The sequence below is a fragment of the Dermochelys coriacea genome, chromosome 7 (genome assembly GCF_009764565.3).
Source record: "Dermochelys coriacea isolate rDerCor1 chromosome 7, rDerCor1.pri.v4, whole genome shotgun sequence".
Lineage (NCBI taxonomy): Eukaryota > Metazoa > Chordata > Testudines > Dermochelyidae > Dermochelys > Dermochelys coriacea.
The window spans coordinates 50320502-50343141 of record NC_050074.1 but is presented as its reverse complement, the minus strand read 5'-3'; the positions used below and the strand labels follow the sequence as shown (position 1 = coordinate 50343141).

At 46.9% G+C, this 22640-nt stretch overlaps 2 protein-coding genes and 1 long non-coding RNA gene across 4 annotated transcripts in view; 1 reads left to right on the top strand and 2 right to left on the bottom strand.

Moving 5' to 3' along the window:
* LOC122460949 overlaps positions 1 to 22640 on the top strand; it is a 526129-nt gene that overhangs the window by 179706 nt on the left and 323783 nt on the right. The gene's annotated exons all lie outside the window — the stretch shown is intronic.
* LOC119859353 (TRAF interacting protein) overlaps positions 2230 to 22640 on the bottom strand; it is an 85055-nt gene continuing 64644 nt past the window's right edge. The window contains exon 15 of the mRNA XM_043518373.1: positions 2230 to 2310. Coding sequence (XP_043374308.1) covers positions 2278 to 2310 — 33 coding nt within the window. The 3' untranslated portion in view covers positions 2230 to 2277. The remainder of the gene's footprint in view (positions 2311 to 22640) is intronic.
* On the bottom strand, positions 16049 to 21654 carry LOC119858211. Of its 2 annotated transcripts, none has more exons than XM_043518374.1 (2): positions 20949 to 21654; positions 16049 to 18698 (listed from the first exon to the last, which is right to left on the bottom strand). In XM_043518374.1, exon 2 carries the CDS (start codon positions 18203 to 18205, stop codon positions 17300 to 17302), a length of 906 nt encoding a protein of 301 aa, XP_043374309.1. In that variant the 5' UTR covers positions 18206 to 18698; positions 20949 to 21654; the 3' UTR covers positions 16049 to 17299. The 2 variants fall into 2 exon arrangements, with proteins under 2 accessions (XP_043374309.1, XP_043374310.1); XM_043518375.1 differs by having other exon boundaries at positions 16049 to 18682.

The following is a 22640-nucleotide window of genomic DNA, read 5'->3' as shown; positions in this document are numbered from 1 at the left end:
ACCCCACCGAGAACCGGGTGAATCAGAAGCAGACGACATTCGTGTTCAAGACCAATGGACTGCCACCCCTTTGGGCGACCTGAAGCTCCAACTGCATATGAACAAACCTTGAGTTGGTGGTGTCCTATCCGAAAAGGATGGCCCCGGGATTTAGCCTGGGTTCTTGTGTTTGTAATCTGTTTGTTATTTGTTCTTTTTCTTTTTTGGTGGTACAAAGAGTAGAAAGTATAGAATCACATAGTCCTAACACATTTATACGCCTTGCCCATGAAATGAAAGCTCGCATGCTAGCCCTACAAAATACTTCATGCTGGGTGTGCTCGTTAATGCCCGCTGATAGCCAAAAGGGTCTTCCCATGGTCCCTATTCTTCTTAGTGCAATGAATATGACCTGGACTCCATCCTGGAAGGATTCCTCAGGCAATTTAAATATTACCTGGGCGGATACCGGCATCTCTGAGAGCAAGTATCTAATAGTTTGGAAACGAGTTGGTCAATGGTGACTCTTGAAAAAGGGAAAAATGGCATTAGGAAATAGTGAGTGCAACGCTTACTTTAACGGTACTCATTTTGGGAGCAAGAGAGGTCCTAATATCACTCTCCTGGATGGGGCAACCTCCTGTACCTCTGAATGGCACAGTTTCACAGGTCCCAAGTGCAGTTTACATGGGGAGGAGAATTTCCTGTGTCATGGTCACAAATTGGTGGAACATTACATTATCAGTTGCACGCTTGAGTATAACCTGACAACGCATATTATGTGCTTATGTTCCTCCAGTGCCTCCACAACTAAATTCTCCCTTCTCCCATCTTAGATAGGCTGGTATAGACATACTAATAATACCTGGTCCAAAGTCACTCCTACTCTCTTTGGAGTATACTGGGTGTGTGGCAATAAGGCATACCTAGCTCTTCCTCCTTCATGTAGTGGATCCTGCTATTTGGCTTGGTTAGAACCACCTGTAGTATATCGCACACAACTTCCTAAAGGAAGGATCAGAAATGTAAGAGGGGTAGAGGAAGACATTAATGACTCTTGTCCCCTTACTTGGAGTGCCCTAAACGATTGGAAAGGTGCTTGTGCAGGATTCATCTTCACCTGTGGGGGCCCCACTTGGCGCATTGGGGAAAGAGTTATGAGACTTCAGGGAGTATTAGAGGTAATGGCAAATACTACTGCCAAGGCCTTGGTAGATTTAGCAACCGAGCAAAAGATACTAAGGCAGATGGTCCTTCAGAACCGCTTGGTGTTAGATATTTTGCTGGCCTCCCAGGGAGGAACGTGCACATTAATTGGGCAGGAATGCTGTGTATATATTCCAGATGTTTATAACATCACCTGGGAAAGAGCAAACCACCTTATACAAGTTGCAAAAGACCATGGAGAAGAGCGGGTTGACTCGTGGTGGAGCAATTTGTTTAATTGGATTCCAGATATAGGTGGCTGGCTACATAACCTGCTTCGCAGTGCTGTTGTAATCATTTGTGGTTTAATAGTTTTGTATGTTATGCTAAAATGTGGCTGTTGGGTGGGTACTAAGTTGTGCCCTACCAACTAAGTGGAGACTTCACACTCATCACTTCCAGTAGCCAGTGTGTCCCCAGAGTTCCCCTACGACACTCTGGAGACAAAGGGGGGACTGTTAGGGAAAAATGTAACATGAAGCAGTTATGTCAACCGAACCAGAGTTAGGCCAATGCAGGAATCCTGGGAAGGCTCCTGACTGAAGTAGGTAGGATGAAAGAATGCTCGTTAAGTGCAAAGAGTGGATTAGGGAGGAAACCTGAATTCCTGCGTTATCGTACCACATGTTCTAATCTGAGAATGAGAAGGAGACACATTGTCTCCACTCCCTGTTTCTGTTTCATGTATGTTCTTAACTCCTCGTCTCCCGCTTGACAACTGGATTGATAAGAAAGTTGGGGAGGCATAACGACTTGCATAAGCTATATACAATCGGAGATAGGTATGCATGCATGATAAAAGACTTTTAACTAGCAAAGGGCGGGGTTTTGGGCTATTTCATGAATATTCTGTGATGCAACGGACCTGTCTATAAAAACCTATTAGTTTTGCCTAGGAGCAAGCTGGTTCTTTTGGGAGACGGGCTGCTCTTTATTGTTGTGTGCACTCTTCAATAAAGAACTTATACTTGGACTTTGCTGGTGTTGCCTGTCTCTCTGCGGTCAGACAACGAACCACGCCATCTGGGGTTTGAGTCCCCGACACCTGGATATCAGGAGCAAGCATTAAGTCTCTGGAAGATCTGTCTCTCCTCATGCAAGTGGAGCAGTTTTTAGAGGGTGTTCCTGAGGAAACAGAAAGGTACATACTAGATGGGAAGCCCAAAACTGTAACTGTGGTGGAGGAAATTGGAGCCAAATGAGTGGAGGTGGTGGAGAAGAAGAAAGCTAGTAGCAGTTGGTGCGGATACCAGAAGGGGCAACCTGAGATGACACCCAACCATTGAAGTCAGTCCAAGGCCCCACCTCACAAGTAGGAGCCCTCCACACAGCCAAGGAGCCCCCAGATGCCCTCTCATCTCACCACGGTACTCTCCAACCACCCACCTCACCCCAGCCCACAGTCAGCTGGGCGATGGTTTAAATGTAATGAGCTGGAGCATATGAAGGCCAACTGCCCCAAGAGCACCAACCAACTGCAGTTCATCACCCCGGGGTCCCAAAGAGAGCCTTCAGGCCCAGATGCCTCACAAATACCCCTGGAGCGAAGGGAAACTGTGAGTGTGGGTGGGAGGAAGCTTACTGCGTGGAGAGACATTGGAGCACAGGTGTCTGCTATCCACCAGTCCCTGGTGGACCCCAAATTCATCAACCCAGAGGACCAAGTGATGGTGCAACCTCGTTAAGGCCAACTCTTTTAACTTGCCTACAGCTAAGTTGCCTGTCCAGTACAAAGGCTGCTCAGGAATATGGACTTTTGCAGTCTATGACAATTATCCCATTCCCAGGTTCCTGGGAGAAGACTTAACCAACCATGTGAGGCTAACAAAAAGGGTGGGTATGGTCACCCACAGCCAGGCTAAGCTGAGCCTTCTACAGGGACCCAGCCAGAGGTGGTGGAACCAGACCCCAGACCAAACTCTATGGCAGCAGTTGTAGATCCAGTTCCTGGGACCCAGCCCAAGGATCAGAACTGGTGAAGCTGTCAGCACCAGAGACTGTGCTTGCAACCCCACCAGAGTCAGGGGAGTCAGCACCAAAGGGCGCCACAGCGCCTGCGCCTGCAGGAGCAGCGAAACCGGCACAAGAAGCTCAACTGGATCTTCAAATATAACCTAGTACACCAGCAGAGAGCAGTTCACAATTGACGGAGACACCCCCACCACCTGTATCGCTTCCAGTGGGACGTAGTCCAAGTCCACGACCCAGTGAGGAACTAATGTCTCCAGCATCAAGGGAGCAGTTTCAGGCAGAGCAGAAAGCAGATGAAAGCCTCCAGAGAGCTTGGACAGTGGCATGGAGCAACCCACTACCTTTCAGCTCTTCTAATAGGTCCAGGTTTGTTGTAAAAGGAGGACTCTTAGCCCTGGTCTACACTAGGAGTTGAGGTCGAATTTAACCCTGCATCCGTCCACATGACGAAGCCCTTTTTTCAACTTAAAGGGCTCTTAAAATCTATTTCTTTACTCCATCCCCAACAAGGGGATTAGCGCTGAAATTGGCCTTGCCGGGTCGAATTTGGGGTATGTGGATACAATTAGACGGTATTGGCCTCCGGGAGCTATCCCAGAGTGCTCCATTGTGACTGCTCTGGACAGCACTCTCAACTCAGATGAATTGGCCAAGTAGACAGGAAAAGGCCCGTGAACATTTGAATTTCAATTTCCTGTTGGGCCAGTATGGCAAGCTGCAGGTGAGTGCAGAGCTCATCAGCAGAGGTGACCATGATGGAGACCCAGTATCGCAAAAGAGCTCCAGCATGGACCGAACGGGAGGTAAGGGATCTGATCACTGTATGGGGAGAGGAATCCGTGCTATCAGAACTCCTTTCCAGTTTTTGAAATGCCAAAACATTTGTCAAAATCTCCCAGGGCACGAAGGACAGAGGCCATAACAGGGACCCGAAGCAGTGCCGAGTGAAACTTAAGGAGCTGAGGCAAGCCTACCAGAAAACCAGAGAGGCAAATTGCCGCTCTGGGTCAGAGCCCCAAACATGCTGCTTCTATGATGAGCTGCATGCCATTTTAGGGGGTTCAGCCACCTCCACCCCAACCGTGTTGTTTGACTCCTTCAATGGAGATAGAGGCAATATGGAAGCAGGTTTTGGGGATGAGGAAGATGATGATGAGGAGGAGGTTGTAGACAGCTCACAGCAAGCAAGCGGAAAAACCAGTTTTCCAGACAGCCAGGAACTGTTTCTCACCCTGGACCTGGAGCCAGTACTCCCCGAACCCACCCAAGGCTGACTCCGGGACCCGCCAGGTAGAGAAAGGACCTCTGGTGAATGTACCTTTTTAAATAGTATACATGGTTTAAAAGCAAGCGTGTTTAATGATTAATTTGCCCTGGCATTCGCGGCCAGTACAGCTACTGGAAAAGTCTGTTAATGTGTCTGGGGATGAAGTGGAAATCCTCCAGGGACATATCCATAAAGCTCTCCTGGATGTACTCCCAAAGCCTTTGCAAAAGGTTTCTGGGGAGGGCAGCCTAATTCCGTCCACCATGGTAGGACACATTACCATTCCAGGCCAGTAGCACGTACTCGGGAATCATTGTAGAACAAAGCATTGCAGTATATGTTTGTTGGCGTTCAAACAACATCCGTTCTTTATCTCTCTGTGTTATCCTCAGGAGAGTGATATCATTCATGGTCACCTGATTGAAATAGGGTGCTTTTCTTAAGGGGACATTCAGAGGTGCCCGTTCCTGCTGGGCTGTTTGCCTGTGGCTGAACAGAAATGTTCCCCGCTGTTAGCCAAGGGGAGGGGTGAGGGGCTAGCCACGTGGTGGGGAGAGGAAAATGCAACCTTGTAATGAAAGCACATGTGCTATGTATGTAATGTTAACTGCAAGGTTTACCATGAAAAAGTGTACCCATTGTTCTATAAAATGTGTCTCTTTAAATACCACTGTCCCTTTTTTTTTCTCCACCAGCTGCATTTGTTTCAAGGATCCCAGGATCTTCTCCTTCCCAGAGGCTAGCGAAGATTAGAAGGTGAAAAAAAACGCACTCGCGATGAAATATTCTCTGAGCTCATGCTGTCCTTCCACACTGACAGAGCACAGATGAATGCATGGAGGCAGACAATGTCAGAGTGCAGGAAAACCCAAATGACCAGGAGGAGAGGTGGTGGGGGCTGGAGAGTATAAGTGGTGGGTTGAAGAGAGGGCTGAAGCTGAAAGGTGGTGGTAGCGTGATGAGAGGAGGCAGGATTCAATGCTGAGGCTGCTGGAGATCAAACTAATATGCTCCAGCATATAGTTGAGCTGCAGGAAAGGCAGCAGGAGCACAGACTAGCCTCCTCACCCAGATGCCCAAGAACGCGGTGGGGGGGGGTCTCCAGCCACTCCATCCCAGAGGATTGCCCAAGCAACAGAAGGCTGGCATTCAATAAGTTTTAAAGTTTTAAAGTGCTGTTTGGCCTTGTCCTTCCCTCCTCCACCACCCCTCCTGGGCTACCTTGGCAGTTATCCCCCTATTTGTGTGATAAATTAATAAAGAATGCATGAATGTGAAGCAACAATGACTTTATTGCCTCTGCAAGTGGTGATCGAAGGGAGGAGGGGAGGGTGGTTAGCTTACAGGAAGTAGAGTGAAGCAAGGGGCGGGGGTTTCATCAAGGAGAAACAAACAGAACTTTCACATCATAGCCTGGCCAGTTATGAAACTGGTTTTCAAAGCTTCTCTGATGCGCACCGCACCCTCCTGTACTCTTTTAACCGCCCTGGTGTCTGGCTGAGCTTAATCAGTGGCCAGGCGATTTGCCTCAACTTCCCACCCCGCCATAAACGTCTCTCCCTTACTCTCTCAGATATTATAGAGTGCACCGCAAGCAGTAATAACAGTGGGAATATTGTTTTTGCTAAGGTCTAACCGAATCAGTAAACTGTGCCAGCACGCTTTTAAACATCCAAATACACATTCTACCACCATTCTGCACTTGCTCAGCCTGTAGTTGAACAGCTCCTCACTATTGTCCAGGCTGCCTGTGTATGGCTTCATGAGCCATAGCATTAAGGGGTAGGCTGGGTCCCCAAAGATAACTATAGGTGTTTCAACATCCCCAACACTTATTTTCTGTGCTGGGAATAAAGTCCCTTCCTGCAGCTTTTGAAACAGACCAGAGTTCCTGAAGATGCGAGCGTCATGTATGTTTCCCGACCATCTCATGTTGATGTTGGTGAAACGTCCCTTGTGATCCACCAGTGCTTGCAGCACTATTGAAAAGTACCCCTTGCGGTTTATGTACTCGCCGGCTTGGTGCTCCAGTGCAAAGATAGGGATATGGGTTCCGTCTATGGTCCCACCACAGTTAGGGAATTCCATTGCAGCAAAGCCATCCACTATGACCTGCACATTTCCAGGGTCACTACCCTTGATATCAGCAGATCTTTGATTGCATTGGCTAATTGCATCACAGCAGCCCCCACAGTAGATTTCCCCACTCCAAATTGATTCCCGACTGACCGGTAGCTGTCTGGTGTTGCAAGCTTCCACAGGGCTATTGCCACTTGCTTGTGAACTGTGAGGGCTGCTCTCATCTTGGTATTCTTGCACCTCAGGGCAGGGGAAAGCAAGTCACAAAGTTCCATGAAAGTGCCCTTACGCATGCGAAAGTTTCGCAGCCACTGGGAATTGTCCCAGACCTGCAACACTGTGCAGTCCCACCAGTCTGTGCTTGCTTCCCGGGCCCAGAATTGGCATTCCACCTCATAAACCTGCCCCATTAGCACCATGATGCCCACAATGCCAGGGCCCATGCTTTGAGAGAAGTCTGTGTCCATGTCCTCATCACTCTCGTCACCACGCTGACGTCGCCTACTCGCCCGGTTTCGCTTTGCCAGGTTCTGGTGCTGCATATACTGCTGGATAAATGCACGTGGGTTTAATGTGCTCCTAAATGTCAAAGTGATCTGAGCGGGCTCCATGCTTGCCGTGGTATGGCGTCTGCACAGAAAAAAGGTGCAAAACGATTGTCTGCCATTGCTCCGACGGAGGGAGGGGCAACTGATGACATGGCTTACAGGGTTGGCTTACAGGGAATTAAAATCAACAAACAGGGTGGCTTTACATCAAGGAGAAACAAAAACAACTGTCATACAGAATGGCCCCCTCAAGGATTGAACTCAAAACCATTTAGCAGGCCAATGCTCGACCCACTGAGCTATCCCTCTCCCTGGTACTTCAGGCAGGACTGAATCTTCAATTAAGTTTTCAAGGTACCCCTCACAGATCTCACCGAAACGATTGTCGGCCGTTGATTTCATGGAAGGAGGGAGGGGGGAGCAAATGAATACAAAACAAATCTGGTGTATTTCTTATTTTGATCCACTCCATCTATCTTTTACATCTTTGGCTGGCAGCAGATGGTGCAGTAGAACTGCTAGCCAACCTCATCTCCTGCCTGCTCGCCATAAGACGGTACAATATGACTGCCAGCAGGACTAAAGAGAATGACTTGGTCAAGTCACTCCTAATTTAGTCCCTGTGCCAATGTCTGCCCAGGCACTCCTGACCGACCTTACTGAGGTGGCCAGGAGCACTTCAGACACAATGACGATGGTTATCAGGTCTATTGCACCATCTGCTGCCACAAGGCAATGGGTTACTGCTGTGTAGCAATGCAGTACCACGTCTGCCAGCACCCAGGAGATGAAGGGTGACAGTGGTCTGAGTGGGCTCCATGCTTGCCGTGGTATGGCGTCTGCACAGGTAACTCAGGAAAAAAGGCGTGAAATGATTGTCTGCCGTTGCTTTCACGGAGGGAGGGAGGGCCTGACAACATGTACCTAGAACCACCCACAACAATGTTTTTGCCCCATTAGGCATTGGGATCTCAACCCAGAATTCCAATTCCAGAGGGTGGGCAGCGGAGACCGCGGGAACTGTGGGATAGCTACCCACAGTGCAATGCTCCGGAAGTCAACACTAGCCTCGGTACTGTGGAAGCACTCAGCTGAGTTAATGCACTTAATGCACTTAGAGCATTTTGTGTGGGGACACACACAATTGACTATATAAAAATGATTTCTAAAAAAATGACTTCTATAAATTCGACCTAATTTCGTAGTGTAGACATACCCTTATACAAGGAAACCCTATCTGGTGGGCACAAGGAGGACTGGCATCCTCAGAGACAGTTGGTAGTTCCAACTGAGTATAGGGAGAAGCTCTTGAGTTTAGCCCACGATCACCCCACTGGCCATCCTGGGGTGAACAGGACCAAAGACCGTTTGGGGAAGTCATTTCACTGGGAGGGAATGGGCAAGGATGTTTCTACTTATGTCCGGTCTTGTGAGGTGTGCCAGAGGGTGGGAAAGCCCCAACACCAGGTCAAGGTCCCTCTCCAGCCACTCCCCATCATTGAGGTTCCATTTCAGCATGTAGCTGTGGATATTCTGGGTCCTTTCGCTAAAAAGACATGCAGAGGAAAGGTGTACATACTGACTTTCATGGATTTTACCACATGATGGCCGGAAGCAATAGCTCTAAGCAACACCAGGGCTAAAAGCGTGAGCCAGTGTAATGATGCTGGCTTTGGTGGGACCCAGCTGAGAGGACTAATTCAGGACACATTGCTTAAGGCAGGGCAGTTACAGCCCAAGGCTGGGGTTCCTTTGCACACCAAGGCAAACCAAACCAGCGAAAGAGAGAAGACTTCGGTTTTACCCCACTGGCTAACCATAAGTCACACAAGCAATTTCCTTAGACACTCCAGTTTCCCTGTATCACCACCAGTGCCACCCATTATGGGGATGAATGGTTATAAAAACCAATACCCCAGGAAAAGAAAAAAGGTTCTCCTGATCCTAAAGGACCAAGCCCCAGACCCAGGTAAATATACAAATCAGATCTTACCCACGAATCACGCTGTTGTCAATTCTTTAGAATCTAAAATCTAAAGGTTTATTCATAAAAGGAAAAAGATACAGATGAGAGCTAGCATTGATTAAATGGAATCAATTACATACAGTAATTGGCAAAGTTCTTGGTTTAGACTTGTAGCAGTGATACAATAAACTGCAGGTTCAAATCAAGTCTCTGGAGTACCTCCGCAACTTGGATGGGTCATTCAGTCCTTTGTTCAGAGCTTCAGTTTGTAGCAAAGTCCCTCCAGAGGTCAGAAGCAGGATTGAAGACAAGATGGAGATGAGGCATCAGCCTTTTATAGTCTCTTCCAGTGTAAGAACACCTCTTGGTTCTTGTTGTGTGGACTACCATAAGCTAAATGCTGTAACTCGCCCAGAGAACTATCCAATGCCATGCACAGATGAGCTATTGGAAAAACTGGGGCGTGCCAGTTCATCTCCATCTTAGACTTAACTAGATGTGCCGCTAGATGAGCCAGCCAAGGAAAGGTCAGCCTTTATCACCCATATAGGGCTGTATGAATATAATGTGCTCCTTTTTGGACTGCGACATGCACCCACCACCTTCCAGAGACTGGTAGATAACCTTCTGGTTAGATTTGGGGAATTTGCAGTCACCTATCTTGATGATGTGGCTATATTCTCAGATTCATGGGCAGAACACCTGGAACACCTTCAAACTGTCTTCAAGCGCATAAGGGAGGCAGGATTAACTGTTAAGGCCAAGTGTCAAATAGGCCTAAACAGGGTAACATACCTTGGACACCAGGTTGGTCAAGGAACTATCAACCCCTTACAGGCTAAAGTAAATGCTATCCAAAATTGACCTGTCCTTAAGTCAAAGAAACAGGTCCAATCCTTCTTGGGTTTGGCTGGGTATTGCAGACGATTTGTACCACACTACAGCCAATTTGCCACCCCACTGTCAGACCTAACCAGGAAAAAAACCAACCAAATGCAGTTCAGTGGACTGAGAAGTGTCAGAAAGCCTTTTTTTAATCAAATTAAGGTGGCCGTTACGTCTGACCGTATACTGAAGGCCTCGGACTTTGACCAACCTTTCGTCATAACCACAGATGCGTCTGAGCATGGTGTAGGAGAAGTTTTAATGCAGGAAGGACCAGATCAACAATTCTGTCCTGTCATGTTTCTCAGCAAAAAACTTTCTGAGAGGGAAAGCCACTGGTCAGTCTCAGAAAAAGAATGTTACGCCATTGTGTATGTTCTGGAGAAGCTGTGGCCATACATTTGGAGACAGCGTTTCCATTTGCAGACTGATCATATTGCACTGAAGTGGCTTCACACAGTCAAAGAAACTAATACAAAACTTCTTCGGTGGAGTTTAGCTCTTCAAGATTTTGATTTTTGAAATACAACACATTTCAGGAGCCTCTAACAAAGTGGCTGATGCACTCTCTCGGGAAGGTTTCCCAGAATCAGCTGGGTAAAAATGTCTCTGTGTTCTAAGTCATTGTAGTCTTTGAAATGTGAAAAATACTGTTTAGTTTTTCATGTAATTAGTAGTAAAATTAGAGGTGCATGTATCTTATTAACTCTGTTTCCTAAACCTCCAGGAAGCAATCCCAGCCATAGTGGACCCAACCTGAACCAGGCTGGTCAAATTTTCTGTGATTTGGGGGGGCATGTGATTAATGAAGGGAGGATAACTCCCTCCTATGGACACCCAGCCAGCCAGTAGCTATAAAATCCCTGTTAGTAGCTGTTATCTACTTGCTTTATCTGTAAAGGGTTAAAAAAGCCCACAGGTAAAAGGAAGGGAGTGGGCACCTGAACAAAAGAGCCAATGGGAGGGCTAAAACTTTTTAAAATTGGGAGAAAACTTTCCCTTTGTCTGTCTGTTGTTGTTCTCTCCAAAGAGGAGACACAGAGCCGCAATGCTGTAAGAAGCTTGTGCCAGGTATGAAAAATCATCAGATCATACCTAGAACTCTTTATTTGAAACCCAGATATGTAAGTAGATAAGGAAATGTCTAGGAAGATGTGATTATGGTTATCACTTTTACTGCTTATTGGCTTGTGGACTCCTCTGTGCTAACCCCCAAATGCTTTTGTTTTGCTTGTAAACGTTAAACTGGACCTCAAGAAAGTAATTTTGATGCTTAATCCTTATAAGTAGTTCTTTTTAAAGTCTAGCAATAGTCTGAGTTCCAGATGTATTTTCTTTCTTTTTGTTTTTAATAAAATTTACCTTTTTTTACGAACAGGATTGGGTTTTTTGTGTCCTAAGAAGTTTGTGCATATGTTGTTTAATTAGCTGGTGGCAACAGCTGTTTTCCTTTGTTTGCTTTCTCAGCTATTCCCCAGAGTGGGGGGTGAAAGGGCTGAAGGGTAGCCCACAGGGAGGAATTCCCAAGTGCGCCTTCCTGGGTCCAAAGGAGCTTTTTTTTCTTTCCTTCACTTTGGTGGTGGCATCATCTACCCGGGGTAGCCAACCTGAGCCTGAGAAAAAGCCAGAATTTACCAATATACATTGCCAAAGAGCCACAGTAATATGTCAGCAGCTCCCACCCTGCTCCCAGCGCCTCCCACTCACCATCAGCCCCGCCAGTCAGCGCCTCCCCTTCCCTCCCCATCAGCTGTTTCGTGGCATGCAGGAGGCTTGTGGGGGGAGAAGAAGCGAGGGCATGGCAGGCTAGGGGAGGGGGCAGGAAGGGGTGGAATGGGGGCAGGGTCTGTGGTAGAGACAGGGGTTGAGCAGTGAGCCCCCCCTCAGCACATTGGAAAGTTAGCACCTGTAGCTCCAGCCCTGGAGTTGGTACCTATACAAGAGCTGCATGTGGCTCCGGAGCTAAAGGTTGGCCACCCCGATCTACCCATCCAAGGTCAGAGAGAAGCTGTAACTTTGGGAATTTAATACTAGCCTGGAGTGGCCTGTATTAATTTTTAGAATCCTTGCAGGCCCTCACCTTCTGCAGTCGAAGTGCCAAAGTGGGGAATCAGCCTTGACAGACATAAAGAGAGTATGCTTTAACACCTCACTCCACCCCTCCCCCGCTTCTGATGCAGCCCTCATGGTAGTTAGTGAAGACCCAGAGCCCAGGATACACTTGGACAGGTCCATCTCCATCTCCGGCCCCTGGAATGAGTGCTGCCCAGCTTTCACAAGGAAAAGTCTGGACCACTCCTGCATCTTGCAATCTTAGCAGATCCAGGGTCTGTCACTGAGCCACCCCCCGCCCAGGGATTTCAATCCTGTCATTATGCTGCAGATGGAATCCAGGAGCCCATAGGCTACTGAAGCAGCATCCCTGCCACTAGGACTCCAGTCCTTTCTCCAAGACTGGAACCTTTCCCCTCAGTGAATGTGCAGCTCTCCTGCCCATTTCTTGAAGACTGAGTGAGTTTTTGAGATGGGCGATTCCTCACTCAGGGCATGTTCAGTACAGTTCTCCTGCCCATTTGTCATCCCAGAAGGATAACATGCTTCATTATTCCCTATAATTAATTGTAACTAAAACGCCCCCCCCCCCCCACACACACACACACACACACTGTGAGGGCAAGTAACAAACATGCTAAATAGGGCTGCTCTTTGTCATGTCTGTCCCTGGTTCATCAGTAGATGGCAGCAAAGAGCTCCTTTCCTTGTGCTACTCAGACCTCTTGTAAAGCAGTCCTAAAGGGTCATTTTTTTTCAAAAACTGAAGGAGCCAGAGAATTTATACTTGGCATGAGACATAGCTGGGATTTGAACCTCGATCCGAGGAATGGTGGGCGAGACTCAGGCCACTAGCAGCAGCTGCTTTCTGTTCCATGGAAAGGAGACAGGCCAATGTAGGGCCAGAAGTGTGCAGGCATACAATGTTGCCCGGGTGCTCCATGAACTACCATGCCCAGTGCCAGTGGCACAACGTGAGCTCAGCTCACTCATGGCCTTCTCATGGAAAAGGCGGCGTGGATCTGTCAGGAGGGATTTTTTGCAGAAGAAACCTACCTTTGTTTTCCTAACTGATCACAGCATTTGGCAGCATTTGAATCTGACTCCATTGCATGCACACACACATCTCTATTCCCCGGGGACAAAAGGAGAAATCATGCAGAACCTTTTTTTGAGAGACTGAGCCACAGCTTTATTTTTGTAGCACATACCGGAATTTAGCCCCTCCAAAGCCAGACACCTACTGCTAAACCAGCTATCCCATGCAGAGGCAGCCCGTGATTTCTCATAGCAAAGTATTTGTAAAGTTGCCTTGAAAGTTCTTATTTACCCTGTGCAGAAGGCAGGACTTGACTTGAATCTCAGGACTTGAATCTCAGGAATGGAAGGTAGGAACCAAGTGTTAGGCCAGCATTACTCAAACTGGGGGTCCCAACCAGTGTTCCCTCTAATTTTTCCCACCCATGTGCGGGATGAATTTTGTTATGTACACCAATGTGGAGGTGATGTGGGCCGAGGGGTTTCGAGTGTGGGAGGGGGCTCAGGGCTGTGGTGGAAGGTTGGGGTGTGAGAGAGGACTCTCCCCGCAGCAGAGCTTGGGCTGGGGATGGGAGGGACGCCTCTCCCCACTGTGGCAGCTCTGGTGGGGCTGGGCTGGGCTGGGCCAGGCTGGAGGAAGGGCTCCTATCCCTGGTCAAGGGTTTCTCGCCCCAGCCACGGCAGCTCTGGCGGTCCTGGGCCAGGCAAGGGGCTCCTCTCCTCAGCCACAGCAGTTCCAGTGGGGCTGGACTGGGCCAGGGGAGGGGGACATTCATGACCCTAAATAGCGTTCTGCGTGGCCGCACAGCTTACAGGGAACCTAGGTCCCCACCCAAAATGAAGTGGCAAGCCTATTGTAGAGGGGGTCATGGTATTGCCATCCTTACTGTGCCTGGGCACCAGCTGCTGCTTTCTGCTCTCCCTTCAGAGCTGGGTGGCCAGAGAGCAGCAGCTGCTGACCAGGCACCCAGCTCTGAAGGCAGCATTGCTACCAGCAGCAGCGCAGCTGTAATTGGGCATGGTATATGGTACTGCAACCCTCACTTCTGTTTTGCTGCTGGGGGTGGAGCTGCCTTCAGAGTTAGATGCCTGGGCAGCAGCCGTCACTCTCTGGCTGCCCAGCTTTGAAGGCAGAAGTTGGGTGGCATGGTATGGGGGGCATGTCACTTTTTTGGGGTGAGGGTCATCAAAGCCTGAAATATTTTCAAAGGGGGTCCCAGCAAAAAAAGTTTGAGAACTCCTGCACTAAGCCATATAGTCATTAGTGGATGCTGCTTTATTGATCTCATTTCCAAGGTCCTTCCCACAAGAGAACTTAGAGCCAAAAATGCACACAATACAGCTGTCCCAGCACCTCCCAGTTCTTTGTAAGCTACCATCCCCAGTGCCACCATGCTCCCTGCTTTTTTATGGAAAAGGAGATAAGAATCTGTCATAGGGGTTGCTGTGGAAAGAAAAGCAACTATCCATCTCCACTGTGTTACCTGCACAATTTACAAAAAGAAAAGGAGTACTTGTGGCACCTTAGAGACTAACAAATTTATGTGAGCATAAGCTTTCGTGAGCTACAGCTCACTTCATTGGATGCATTTTTAGTGCTCTCCCCCGTCCCCCGTCTTTTGGGTACTCAGGAAGTAAGGGACCCAACTTTACCACTCTGTGGGCTCCGGACTAACACCCATTCCCAGTGGGCTCTGGGCTTTATGGGTCTGCAGGGCCTTTTAGACAGTGAAAGAGCCTTATACAGTAATATTCTTAACCTCTACTTATTAACAGTTACCAAAGCAGAATGCATACAATACTTACCACACCCAATAAGACTAACAAACTTTTCCTGGTGGCCAATCAGGATCAGGTAGTTTTTGCATTATATGGTTGACAGTGTGTTGAGGTCTGGCAACTGTGATCTTGGGCTGTGTCCTGGAATTAGGATCCCAAGAACTTCCTTTTGGACCCTAGTTTAAATAGTTAAAACTTGGGTCCTACTCAGGTATACTTTAATCATTTTAAACTAAAGTACTACAAAACAGCATTTTCATCCACTATGAAACAATTCTTTAACCAATTATAGCCCACCACCTTAGTTGATTTAAATCTTGCTAAATTAGTCTGCAACAGACAGAAACAATTAAAGAACCAGACAGAAACCATGCAGATAAAAAATAGAGAAGTAGGGACCATAAAGGCAAAACAATAAAGATATAGATTTCACAATCACAACTGTTTATAAGTGGTTTCTTGCTAGACAGAATAATATTAAATAAAATTTTCTTTAAACATCTTAAGATATGTTTCTTTATCTGGTAATGGTGGGTACTCTTAGGACAGGAGCACCTTCCTAACAGCCCAATATTACATCGTTTTGGTGCAACAGACAGAATGTAAGGATGTGACGCTCTGTAACTTAGCTCATGGCTGCTGCTTTTACTGCAGAAAGAGGCCTCAGACCTTACAACTGGAGCATCAATAGCAGTTGGGGTTTTTTTGCGAGTCTCTTCTTTTAACCATGTGTAAATGAAAACTGTCTTGGTTTAGGACTTTTAGTGGTGAAGTTTTGCCAGGAATGGCAGAAAGCAGAGATCACCTTGTGGTTGGCACAAACTTGCATCACAGGGAGAAGGCAGGCAGTGTCTGATCACCCAGAGTAGATTTGATAATGTGGACATGGCTGAAGCATAGAGGGTCTTGGAGGAGCCAACACTCTCTGACTCTTAGAACGGACCATTGTCAGCACAGAGGCCAAAGCCCTTCAGAAACACAGGCCCTGTAGTGAGAGGTCTGAAGCTCCCTTCATCCCCACATCTCCTGACAGAGAGGAGGCAGACACAGCATGACAGCTAGTGCTATTGACCCATGAAGATCTGAGCATACTGAGAGCATCATTTCCATTCTGGCAGCGCTTGAGACCGTAACTGAAAACCGGGGCTCCAGGCTGTGTGAGCACAGAGAAGAGGCCAGCCCCTGCCCCACAGCATGTAGGCATGACTCGGGATGTAGGACTGGAAGGGACATCCTGGGTTCTTGAGAGCAGTCCTTATTAGTGCTGGCAGCTGTCAGGGACTCGAACCCCAGACAGCACGGTTCGTTGTCTGACCATAGAGAGACAGGCAACACCAGCAAGGTCCAAGTATAAGTTCTTTATTGAAGAGTGCACACAACAATAAAGAGCAGCCCGTCTCCCAAGAGAACCAGCCTGCTTCTAAGCAAAACTAATAGGTTTTTATAGACAGGTCCGTTGCATCACAGATTATTCATGAAATAGCCCAACCCCCCCCCCTTTGCTAGTTAAAAGTCTTTTATCATGCATGCATACCTATCTTCGATTGTATATAGCTTTTTCAAGTCATTATGCCTCCCCAACTTCATTATCAATCCAGTTGTCAAGCGGGAGACGAGGAGTTAAGAACATACATGAAACAGAAACAGGGAGTGGAGACAGTGTGTCTCCTTCTCATTCTCAGAACATCTGGTACGATAACGCAGGAATACAGGTCTCCTCCTAATTCACTCCTTGCACTTAACGAGCATTCTTTCATCCTACCTATTCCAGTCAGGTACCTTCCTAGCATTCCTGCATTGGCCTAACTTTGGTTCGGTTGACATAACTGCTTCATGTTACATTTTCCTAACAGTCCCCGCTTTGTCCCCAGAGTGTCGTGGGGGAACTCTGGGGACACAGGAAGTCATGTGTGTGAAATATCCACTAGTTGGTAGGGCACAACTTAGTACCCACCCAACAGCCACATTTTAGCATAACATACAAAACTATTAAACCACAAATGATTACAACAGCACTGCAAAGCAGGTTATGTAGCCAGCCACCTATATCTGGAATCCAATTAAACAAATTGCTCCACCACGAGTCAACCCACTCTCCTCCATGGTCTTTTGCAACTTGTATAAGGTGGTTTGCTCTTTCCCAGGTGGCGTTATAAACATCTGGAATATATACACAGCATTCCTGCTCAAATAACGTGCATGTTCCTCCCTGGGAGGCCAGCAAAATATCTAACGCCAAGCGGTTCTGAAGGACCATCTGCCTTAGTTTCTTTTGCTCGGTTGCTAAAGCTACCAAGGCCTTGGCAATAGTATTTGCCATTATCTCTAATATTCCCTGAAGTCTCATAACTCCTTCTCCAATATGCCAAGTGGCGCCCCCACAGGCGAAGACGAATCCTGCACAAGCACCTATCCAATCGTTTAGGGCACTCCAAGTAAGGGGACAAGAATCATTAATGTCTTCCTCCACCCCTCTTACATTTCTGATTCTTCCTTTGGGAAGTTGTGCGCGATATACTACAGGTGGTTCTAACAAGTCAAATAGCAGGATCCACTCCATGAAGGAGGAAGGGCTAGGTATGCCTTATTACCACATACCCAGTATACTCCAAAGAGAGTAGGAGTGACTTTGGACCAGGTATTATTAGTACGTCTATACCACCCTGTCCAAGATGGGAGAAGGGAGAATTTAGTTGTGGAGGCACTGGAGGAACATAAGCACATAATATGCGTTGTCAGGTTATACTCAAGCGTGCAATTGATGACGTAATGTTCCACCAATTTGTGACCATGATACAGGAAATTCTCCTCCCCATGTAAACTGCACTTGTGACCTGTGAAACTGTGCCATTCAGAGGTACAAGAGGTTGCCCCATCCAGGAGAGTGATATTAGGACCTCTCTTGCTCCCAAAATGAGTGCCGTTAAAGTAAGCGTTGCACTCACTATTTCCTAATGCTATTTTTCCCTTTTTCAAGAGGCACCATTGACCAACTCGTTTCCAAACTATTAGATACTTGCTCTCAGAGATGCCGGTATCCGCCCAGGTAATATTTAAATTGCCTGAGGAATCCTTCCAGGATGGAGTCCAGGTCATATTCATTGCACTAAGAAGAATAGGGACCATGGGAAGACCCTTTTGGCTATCAGCTGGCATTAACGAGCACACCCAGCATGAAGTATTTTGTAGGGCTGGCATGCGAGCTTTCATTTCATGGGCAAGGCGTATAAATGTGTTAGGACTATGTGATTCTATACTTTCTACTCTTCGTACCACCAAAAAAAACAAAAACAAAAAAACAAATAACAAACAGATTACAAACACAAGAACCCAGGCTAAATCCTGGGGCCATCCTTTTCGGATAGGATACCACGAACTCAAGGTTTGTTCAGCTGCAGTCGGAGCTTCAGATTGCCCAAAGGGGTGGCAGTCCATTGTTCTTGAACACGAATGTTGTCTCTTCTGATTCACCCAGTTTACGGTGGGGTGAACGTGCGTAGCTCCCTCAAAGTCCGAAGCCGTCTGCTTCTGGGGAAATTTTTTCCAGGTTCCCTAGCGGTGCAATGCAGGTTAGCTCTGTCAATGGACAAGGGAGAGGTTACTAGCACTTCACCTTGTCCTTTCCCCTGCTGTCCAAAAGGAGGAAAGAAAAAACCCAGAAGGAGGGACAGGCTGAGCAGTAGTCGAAGTGAAGTCATCTCGAGGTGAAGGGGTCTTTTTGCAGTGAGAAGCATGGGTCCAGGCAGTCAGTCCTTGGCACTTCACAGCGGTAGTTAGCAGGACTTAAAAAAAACACCTTTCCAGGATGGGTCCAGAGTAGTCTTTTGTTGATGGACCTTTTTGTAGACCCAGTCACCTGGTTTTAACAAATGGCAGGTTTGCTTAGGATCCTTGGAGCAGGACTTTTTTCACCTGTAAATACAGAGACCTAACACATTTCATTAATGTCTGCAGATCTCACAGCTGCTTGGGCACATTCAAGCCCCCCTCTTTCTTAGCTGTCAGCCAAATCCTAGCTGTGAGTAGTGTCCTTGGGCAGGCCAGAGTCTTATCTTTGGACCGAGCCTGCCAGCTACAGCGTTGAATTAACTCGTCCTCCGTTCTTTTTTTTCTCCCCTTCTTGGCTTCTATTAACCTGCAAAGGAAACTTTCACTTTCCACTCACACACCTTTGTTAAAAAATGAACACATATACATTGCCCATTATACAGCACTTTAGTCGTATTGTTCAATGTATGCCACATACGCCCTTCTAGTAAAATGACTTTATTATAGAGCTTTGGAGCAACAAGCCAGGACAAGCACACCCACTTTTGAGGAGTCCACTTGGTACAACCTCTGGTGCCCAATAGCTTTCCTCCCTCCCCAGCCCTCTGGCTAGAAATCTGAGGTAGCCAGAAGGATCCCATGTATAATATGAGGAGTGGGTTAACTTTTCATGTCCTTGCTTCCAAAGACTATTGGTGTGCGAATTTTAACAATAATTTTTTTCAATTAAAAGATCTGGCCAATGACATTTCTTTTTGTTACTTAAGCAAATGTATTAAACTTTAGTATATCACATTTTACTGATAGTATTCCAAGTTGAATAAAACAAGTATCTGCATTTTGATTTAAACCTTCTATTTAGTTTTAAACTAAACTGTTCTATGAAAAATTAAATACAGCAATTCTGGCCACAAGACAAACACAAGACAGAACATAGAACAGAGAACATAATTCCAATTATGCCAGTAAATTCATGATATGTTGAATTGCTTTTCAGCTGGCATCAGTTTTCTCTGATTTTCTGAAAGACAAAAAGAACATAGATCTACCCCTTCTGGGCAGTCAGTCATTGCTTAAAATATTTCCTTTTTATACAAATACCCTTGTTAATTGCAGGCAAAACAGGAATTACCCATATTTTCTTGTATTTGTTTCAGAGGCAGCCCAGGTTTCAGTGGCTTCTACCTTATCAGTTAGGTAATTTACATTAAAACAAATGCTTTCCGTCTTGCTTTTGGATCCACAGGTTAAAGATTCTTACTTTAAAAGGGGCACAATAAACTTTACCAGACTTTTGATTGCCTTTTACTTTTAACTCCTGCTGTCAAACACACAGCTGCCTGAAAAGGAAGACACCACCTATTGTAGCCTCTTGGAGCCTAATAAGATATTAATTAAGTAGCACTGTATAATTGCATTCCTTTGGAAAAGGGTCATTTTCCTCAAAATGGCTGCAAAGAAACCAAGAATTCTTTTTCTTTCTATTATTTCACAAAGTTCAACTGCTAATTCCCTACAGCAACTACAGAGTTAACTTCTCACTTTCCTTTCTTAAATCACTTGCTTATCTCCCAAAACGACACCCAATCAAGTCAGATTTTACCATTCCAAGTATTATTCTGGGATTTACGTTTCCCATTCCTGTAATTATTTACTCCTTTTTTTTCCACTATGCCCTCCAAGGTTCCATCGTCTGTTTTCCAATCTCTCTACTGTTGCCTGCCCACTTGGGCCCAATCCTGTTTTTCTTTCTGAACTGTCCCTTCCATGAGCACCAGCTTTATCCCACTACCAATTTAACAAGGAGGGATGGCTTCTTAACTAGCCCGCAGCCCTCCTGGTCTCTTCTCTTAAATATTCTCACTCACAAGTGCTACCCGAGTCTTCCCCCATGAGGCTTGTCACCTGGACAGAACACACGGCCAATTGGCAGTTTAACTATTTAATTTCCTCTTATGGCAGACACACTGCTGTTACGGCATATGCTGAGCACAAATGATTAAATTTTGACAAGTCTGTGAAGGACTGGTACTTACTTAGCCAGTGCTTCCTTTTCTGCCTGGAAGTCCTGTCTTAAGGCTTATAGTTATACCACACAAACAAATAATCCATTTGTCCCAGTCTAAGATCGACCAAAATATCTTTTAAGGAATCCATCCTGTCTGCAGAAAAAGTTCCGCAGGCTGGCCAATCTTTAGTCGGGGACAAATGAGTGGTGAAGGCTGGCCACTGAACCTGACACAGATTTCTCATTTTGGATCTAGTTAAACCAGTGGTTCCAGAGATTCCCTTCCAATCTCTGAGTATTAGAGACAACAAGGCGTCCCCCGGGCATTTACTGCCAAATTGTCCCATCCTGAGTAAAAAGGGGACTCAAACCCACAACCCTTATTATCAAGCGATCGCTTACCTCTCCAGGGACTCGAACCCCGAAGACCTGGATCTGGAGCCTACTCAATGGGTAGGTGGACATTGCTGGATTTCTATGGGCTTCAGCTGGTTCGCAGGACACACCTTATCGCCGACGCAGGAATCAGATCATTGGCAAGGCTCCTCGAAGCCGGAGAATGCGCGCTGCATTGCTTTTAGAGTCTGATCCTACATCGGAGAGTCAGATGAGTCCTTTCATGGTCGCCAAATTTGTCGGGGACTCGAATCCCAGACAGCGCGGTTTGTTGTCTGACCGCAGAGAGACAGGCAACACCAGCAAGGTCCAAGTATAAGTTCTTTATTGAAGAGTGCACACAAAAATAAAGAGCAGCCCATCTCCCAAGAGAATCAGCCTGCTTCTAGGCAAAACTAATAGGTTTTTATAGACAGGTCCGTCGCGTCACAGATTATTCATGAAATAGCCCAAGCCCCCCCCCCCTTTGCTAGTTAAAAGTCTTTTATCATGCATGCATACCTATCTCCTATTGTATATAGCTTTTTCAAGTCATTATGCCTCCCCAACTTTCTTATCAATCCAGTTGTCAAGCGGGAGATGAGGAGTTAAGAACATACATGAAACAGAAACAGGGAGTGGAGACAGTGTGTCTCCTTCTCATTCTCAGAACATCTGGTACGATAACGCAGGAATACAGGTCTCCTCCCTAATTCACTCCTTGCACTTAACGAGCATTCTTTCATCCTATCTATTTCAGTCAGGTACCTTCCCAGCATTCCTGCATTGGCCTAACTTTGGTTCGGTGGACGTAACTGCTTCCTGTTAAATTTTTCCTAACACAGCCATGTCTGCTCAGCCCGTTCAGAGCAAGACAAGACTGTTAGCCCATTCTGTGGCACGGGGAAAAGCACAGAGAGGTTCAGCGACTAGTCCCAGGTCACACAGAGAGGCTGTGGCAGGACTTGCAACCCAGATTATTCTGGTCCCAGGACAATGCCCTAGACACAAGTCCATCTGCCCCTTCATAGGAGCAAGCTGTTGCCTTGCCCTAGGTCACATAGGGAGGCTGCAACAGAGCCAGCAACTCCACCCAATCCTCCAGAACCTAGTTCAGCTCCGTGCCCACCTGCCAGCCTCCCTTGTCCATCTCCTCCTGTACCTCCAGCCAGGTACCAATGATAGAATGGCAAGACAATCTCCTGGCTTATTCCTTGGTCTTTTTCCAAGAGGAATACAAAACTCCCAGGCATGAAACCAGCAGCAAAAGAAGTGATGCCCAGAGAGATGGCTTGCATGCCTCTCACATTTGGTCACCACACACAGGACTAACTGCATTGCCAGCAGGTCTGCACTGAGGAGAACTTGGTGGAGGATGGACAGACAGCTAGGGCTTGTGCCTAGCTGCTGCTACAAGCTGCTCTTCCTGACAGAGGCACCTGAAGGCCTGGAAGAGTAGCTGGGAATGAGGAGCTGCTGGAGAGGGAATAGGAGGTACTCCCTGGCATTGGAGCTGCCAGCCCCAGCTTGTGCAAAGAAAGATTTTCTTTTATCCCTTTGCATCAGCTGCCTTTCCATTCTTAACATCGAATTTTCTTTCCCCTCTTCACGTGGCTCACTTATCTGCATTTCCCCTAGTGCCAGCCCCAGCACCTTCAAAACTCACAAGCCAGCCACAAGAACAAATGAGATTTTTAAAGTAATGCATTTGGGCTCTTT